Here is a 7,052-nt window from a genome sequence, read left to right on the forward strand (position 1 = left end):
TTAGAATATTTATTCTATATTTTATTTGTATATTGTTCATCTTAATATTTTACATTATTGTTGTTCTCTGCTCTTGTTACTTTTTTTTATATATCCAATTGTATATATTTGCCACTTTTTGTATATAGTGTCTATTTATTTAAGTTCTGATAACTTCTACTGTTTTGTGCAGAATTGCCTCACGTATATAGTTATAATAAAAAACTAGCTAACTTTTTTTTGGGGGGGGGGGGCTCGGAGGGGGTCTCGCCCGTGGAGTAACTCAATGTAGAACTTCCACTGTTACTCAGTCTCATATCTGTGATGTCTAGGGAGTGAAGCCTTTGACCTTTGTCAAGCTCTCGCACTTCCCAAACACAACAGCCTGTTGCACTCTGCCCCAGAGAGGACAAGAGACAGTGTCTATTCCGTAACAATCCCCTTTTATTGATCATAAGATCAATCCTGATTACCATTACCCTACTTTTTTTTTTTAATTTTCAGACTGCTCGGAGCCCCTTCAGAACAGATCCAACATCATGCAATACGAAATCCTTCTCAATTAAACAACAAATCAAGAGAATATACGAAACACAAAATCAACAAACATTATTCTTTGAACTTGTCATTCAGTTAAGATCAATTCATACAATCAGTGAGGTAAATGAAAACCCCTCTTTTGTACCACCCTTACCACTTCTTACAAGTGTCCCATGAGTACCATCTTCTGGCCAACAAGGGCATTTATGAAGCAAACCTTCATTTTATGATGATCCCCTGAAACACCAAGGCATTAAAGGAGCTCACGACAGAGGTCACAGATCACATGCACCCAAGGCCTAAACCATGGAGTCAACATTGGGGGGGACCAAATTTCTCTCTTATATATATATACCTTTTTTTTCTTTTTACCATAATGATAATGCATTGCGTTACATGTTATTACATTGTATTACTTGTGTGGGCACTGGGCAGGAGGGCCTTCACTGCTCTCTTCTCATCCTGTCTTCCCTTGCCAAGCTCCTGTGGTCCTATATTCTCCTCTCTCTTTTCCTCTCTCTTGCTCTCCCGTCATCTCCTCTCCTCTCCTCTCCAGTCAAGTCAATTCAATTAAATTCAATTTGACTCAAATTTGTTTTATTGTCATGAATGTTGTGAGAACTATATTGCCAAAGCATCAGGAATACATGAAACAAAACAAATACAACCCACAGAACCAAATAAAATAAAAATGAAAAAAGTATGTATGTGTGCTTATGTCCTCCTCTCCTCTTCCTTTCCTCCTCCTCCTGTCCTCTCTCCTTCTCTATCCTCTACCCTCTTCTCCTTTCCTCCTCTACCCTCTCTTCTCCTCCTCTATACTCACCCCTCTCCTCCTCCTCTCTCCTCTCCTCCATCATCTCCCCCTCCTCTCCTCTCTCCTCCTTCTCCTCCTCTGTCCTCTCCCCTCTCACATCCTCTCCTCCTTCTCTCCTCCTCCTCTCCCCTCTCCTCCTCTCTCTCTCTCTTCTCCTCCTCTCTCCTATCCTCTCCCCTATCCTCTCCTCTCTCCTATCCTTTCTTCTCTCCTCTCCTCTCTCCTCTCCTCTCTGCTATCCTCTCCTCACCTCTCCCCTCTCCTCTACCTAGAAAAGGACCCAAACGCCTTTTTGCGTCTATCATTGGCACTGATGAAAGATTGGCATATATCTTCCAGGTCCAGTTCGTCCAGCTTCCTCTGGTGCACATGACAGATAGCAACATGATTCAGCCTGCTTTGCGTCATGGAGGATCTGAGCCATGTCTTGAGCCTTCGTAGTGCGCTAAAGCTCCTCTCAGCCTCTGCTGAGGATGCAGGGACGATGAGCAGGAGCCTTAGTAAAGCCTCCACCTGGCTGAACAGACTTCGGACTTCTGGCACCATGTCATGCATAATGCTGACAACATCTGAGCTTGTTTCATAAGTGTAATTGGCTGCGAACATGGCCAGCTGTACTTGAAGCAGTTGTGGATTCAATTCGGGATACTGGTCCACAACCTCATCAATGGTTCCCTGTAGAAGCACATTTTCAAGCTGCTGAAGTTTGTGGAATCCAGCTTGATCGAACCTCTCTATGAATTGAGTATTCACTGTGTCCAAGGTGTTGTAGAATTGGGCTCTGTAGAAGGACTGGGCATCAGGATGGATATGGGCTGAAGCCTGACCAGTGTAACGCTTTGTAGGTTTGCGGATATGAGGCATCTGAATTGGTTGCAGGTCCAACTTTGTTGCCATAGCAGTTGCTTTTGAGAACAAGACATCAAAGTGTTCCTCTGTTCGCTTTTCCTGCATGCTTGTTTTTACATGGTCCACAGCTTTCAACATGCCTGAAACTGTCTGTTTCCTATGCTGCAGGGAGGTGTTCAGGCATTCCAGATCCCCCATCAGGTCCTCAGCCATTACAAGGCCGAGCACAGTGTTGCCTTTTAGAAATGCTCCATGAAGACCATTAGCCTTAGCTGACGTCTCAGATGAGCTGCTTGATGCCATTTCTTCTAGGGCTGTCAGCACTGACTCATACTGCCTTAGAACTGAGTGGATGGCAGGGGTGCGAACAGTCCACCTGGTTGGACAGAGAGGCTTCAATGAGGTGAAACCATGCTCCGATTTGGCAATTTCCTGGAATACCAACTTGAACTTGCCAGATTGGTTAAAGAAGCCCCCCAATTCATGGACCAGAGCCATTGAATCTCTCACAAGTGGAGATGATAGACAGGCAGCCTGTGTAATTAAGTTCACGCAATGTGGACCACAGTGACAGTACACAGCCAGTGGTTGTTGTGCCCTTAATATGGCTTGCACTCCCTGCCATCGTCCAGCCATGTTTGCGGCACCATCATAAGTTTGTCCTCGGAGTTGAGACAGAGGAAGGTCTAGACGCGTCATCACATCACAAGCCACCTTGGCTATATTTTCCCCTGTTGTTGATAACACCTCGTAGAGTCCCAGGAATTCTTCCTTTGGTTGTAGATCTGCATCTACAAAGCGCACACATATTGACTCCTGCTCAACACCTGACACATCCTGGGTTCCATCAATGATAAGTGCGAACTGGACCACTGGCATTGATGTTATGTCTGACACAATTTTTTTGATGATTGTATTGGCCATCAGCTGCAACAGTTCATTCTGCATTTTGGGACTGGTGAAATCAAACTGACGTTTTAGCCAGTTGGTCAGCTCTGCATCACCTTTTGCCTTGTACTTTAGAAGCTGGCTGAAATTCCCACTCTCCTTCTCATCGCCTTGAAAAGCCAGACCTTGCCGTGCCAAGTACTGCACACCCCCAGCAATCTTCATAAGATTTCTCCTTGCTTGTTGCTGCTGTCTTTCAAGCTCACGTGAAAGTTGCACATTAACAGTCTTTGGCTCCTGAAGCCTAGTCATCACAGCTAATTTGTGACACTGGCTGTCTTTATGTGCACTAAATTTCTCCAGTGCCTTCTTCCAGTTGTTAAAGCCAGTCTTGACAAATGCTGAATCTGCTTTTGATGCAAGCTTGGACTTTTGTGCTGCAAAGTATTTAGCACAATAGTAACAGAGAACACCCTTTACAGAGGGGCTGTAATGGAGCCATGTATGATCTTTAAACCACTTCTCCTGAAAGTAGAGTGTTTTATTTGATAGGGTTTGACTCGGTATGACTTTCACATTTGGATGATTTGGGAAAGGTCCAAGCTCCCTCCCTTCCTCTCCAGTGCCCTCATCATCGCCTGTCTGGCTGCTCATTCTATCTCTTTCTCTCTCACTGTCAAACTCCCTCTCCATGGGTATGATCTGAAATGCACGAGGATGATCTCATCTTAACTTAACATTAACATTAGACTGTTAAGGTTGTCATTAGTTGGTCTTCACCATTCATATTAGCTCCTTTCTCACTCACCTCCATGTCACCAGCACACACTCTCCCTGTCCTGTCACCATCCTCTTGTTCATTCTCTCTGTCCTTACTCTGAACACACCACAGTGAACATGGATGAAATATTAGTAAACCACTAGAAAGTCTAATATTTATATATGTTTACTTTAATATTAGACTGTTAGGTTGTCATTAGTTGGTCTTCACCATTCATATTAGCTCCTTTCTCACTCACCTCCATGTCACCAGCACACACTCTCCCTGTCCTGTCACCATCCTCTTGTTCATTCTCTCTGTCCTTACTCTGAACACACCACAGTGAACATGGATGAAATATTAGTAAACCACTAGAAAGTCTAATTTTTATATATGTTTACTTCAATATTAGACTGTTAGGTTGTCATTAGTTGGTCTTAACCATTCATATTAGCTCCTTTCTCACTCACCTCTATGTCACCAGCACACACTCTCCCTGTCCTGTCACCATCCTCTTGTTCATTCTCTCTGTCCTTACTCTGAACACACCACAGTGAACATGGATGAAATATTAGTAAACCATAGACTAGAAAGTCTAATATTTATACATGTTTTACATATGGGGGGGCAACACGAGTCTGTACTTTAACATTGGACTGTTATGTTATGTTGGGTGAACAAATTGCAACAGAAGCAGTGTTATGTATGCAAATTAGCCATAAGTAATTAGATTATGCACTGTTTGCTCATGTTAACAACGAATTTCAAAAAGCCTGTATACATTTTTCATTTGTCTTAATGTAAGTAATAAACTCAGTAATTTACATGGTGATATCTAAGGCGGGTTAAACATTTTACCCTATTCACGTGAGGAAAATAATGAGGCTAGCGAATGGACTATATTTGGGTCTTTTTTGAAACTTGGGAAATGGGATTCTCCAGGGATTTTTTCCCTCATGTTGAGGATATAAAATCAGTTGCATTTGCTTCTGTTGCAATTTGTTCAAGGTTGTCCCCCATTTTGTCTTAAAATTACTGGACTAGACATAGTAAATTATAGACTAGAAAGCCTATTTGATTATACTATATTGACTCCTTGACATTAATGGTAATTACTCATTTTCTCACTGCTCTGAACTTACTTTATTTCTTTTCTGAAGCTGCCCAAAAAACAGTCTTATATCGCTGCCACTCTTCCTCTTGCTCATGATGACTCACTGTGAAATTGACGTGCTACATAAATGATTGACACTCAAACTTCATGTGGGTTTTCTTACAAATATAATATGGTTCGATATAGGAGCTGGGAAACTTCTCCTCTCCTCATGTTAGTTGCTCTGGCTGTTCACTAGCTAATACCTGTAAATGGAATGTAGCCTAACATTATACTAGTGAGTTAGCTCAGAATTCCTGTCAGAATGTTAGCTAATGTTAGCCAGCTAGCTAGTAGGCTATTCCTTGCAAGACCATTCATGAAATTACATTTTCATAACACTTAACAAAAAATATAATCAACAACTTTAATATAGTCGATTAGTAACATTCATATTAGGCTACATTCTGATTTTCCACTTTTAAATATGTTTGAAAGTAATGAAAAACAGAGAGAGGGTTTGACATACCCACAGCAGTCGAGCAATGAATTCTGCTGGATGGGGTGGTGTGTCAACATGGTATTGTACGGCGGGCAACACCATCTGGACAAACCACGCATAACTGCAATCCTACAACCGGTAGTAACTAGCCTATATCAAAAATGTCTTATGTTTAGCTATAATAATGATTAAATGACTTTTTTGCTATTGATTATTTCGGACAGTGGGATGTGTATGTGGTTGCCTGACTTTTTTTTTTTTTTTTAATCAGATAGATATTGGGGGGGACATTTTGAGCATATCTGAATATTGGGGGGGACATGTCCCCCCCAATGTATATGGTGATTTAGGCCCTGCATGCACCTGCTGACAGAGGCCAAAAATGTTCACTTATTCAACTAAAAGTGAAAAAGACCCTGCACTAACTACTCTGCTCTAGACAGGTGCAAAGGCCAAACCTCAATGATCGGGAGGAAAAAGACCGATTTTTGCCCTGTCTGATATTAGATGAAACCCTAGCAACTGAGAGGGTAACATGAACATACTTGATTTCATCAGCACAATAAAACAATTAAATAAACATACTTGATTCAACAACTTCAATCAAAACTTAAGCACCTTGACCATCATCATAATTAACACATTGAAGAGTCTTCAACCCATGTACATTGCGTACGTAGAGGGTCACCACCATGGAGAGGTTGCAAGAGCATACGATGCATGGCGATGTGGCTTCTTATCCTCGCAGGATTATCATTTCAACTTTCACAAATTTTCAACCACAACATATATATTTTTTTTCAACATATAATGCAAAGCTGTAATCATCACTATACGCATACGACTAGAACAAACACTGGAGTTTAAAATAATATGTTCCTCCTAAACTTTATTTTTAGGAAATAACATAATAACATTTATTTATTTTTTTTTACAAATTAGAAGTCTCTTTTTCAGTGTCATCCTCTAAAGCAATGTCATCTATACAGGGACTCTGTACCCACTCATCAAGACCTTGATAATCATAGTGCTTTGTAAACAAACCATTAGCTGCAGCAATGTCTGCTTTTACACATGTCTGGGCTGCTTGAATTACAGACCTTAACTATCATCTTGATTATTGAAACCAAACATGAACAGAGGAGGATGAGCAGGAGAAGTGTGACAATAAGGGTAGTTAAGAATTTGACCAGCCCAGACCCCCATGATCCAAAGTAGGGTTGGGCGGTGACAAGGTAATAAGGTATACCAGCGGTGTCTTTCAAAAGCAACGGTATCAGTTTCAACACCGTCATTAAAAAAAATTGCAACGCACTTATATAGGAGATAAGGATTAAATATAAGATATAATTAATTCAATGCCTAAAAATGATTCTATGTACAGCAGCAGTTATATGTGGTTGAATTTTCAGTTTTACTTCCACAGTAGTTTAATTTTAGAGACTTTTGATAAAGTTTATGAACGTGACGTCATCACGTGACAGCATGGAGGAGAGAGAGAGAGGGGGGGGGAGATGGCAAGTTGCGCACCGAGTGACCTGAGGCCTCATTTATCAAACGTGCGTACGTGCAGATGTGTGCGTAATGATTGCGTAAGAACATTCCCACGCAAAGTATGGAATTT

The 7,052-nt window shown here is 41.3% G+C and overlaps 1 protein-coding gene across 2 annotated transcripts; it reads right to left on the reverse strand.

The window, feature by feature from the left end:
- Window positions 1-843: 843 nt before the first annotated feature.
- Window positions 844-5,779, reverse strand: LOC138407786 (zinc finger MYM-type protein 1-like). 2 transcript variants are annotated; one of them, XM_069525330.1, is made up of 3 exons: window positions 4,976-5,779; window positions 3,882-4,372; window positions 844-3,775 (listed from the first exon to the last, which is right to left on the reverse strand). In XM_069525330.1, the coding sequence occupies exons 2-3, from the start codon at window positions 3,885-3,887 to the stop codon at window positions 1,601-1,603; spliced, it is 2,181 nt and encodes a 726-aa protein (XP_069381431.1). In that variant the 5' UTR covers window positions 3,888-4,372; window positions 4,976-5,779; the 3' UTR covers window positions 844-1,600. The 2 variants fall into 2 exon arrangements, with proteins under 2 accessions (XP_069381431.1, XP_069381429.1); XM_069525328.1 differs by having other exon boundaries at window positions 3,882-5,779.
- Between the last annotated feature and the right edge of the window lie 1,273 nt (window positions 5,780-7,052).

This window comes from Paralichthys olivaceus, chromosome 5 (genome assembly GCF_024713975.1).
Source record: "Paralichthys olivaceus isolate ysfri-2021 chromosome 5, ASM2471397v2, whole genome shotgun sequence".
In the NCBI taxonomy this organism is placed as follows: domain Eukaryota; kingdom Metazoa; phylum Chordata; class Actinopteri; order Pleuronectiformes; family Paralichthyidae; genus Paralichthys; species Paralichthys olivaceus.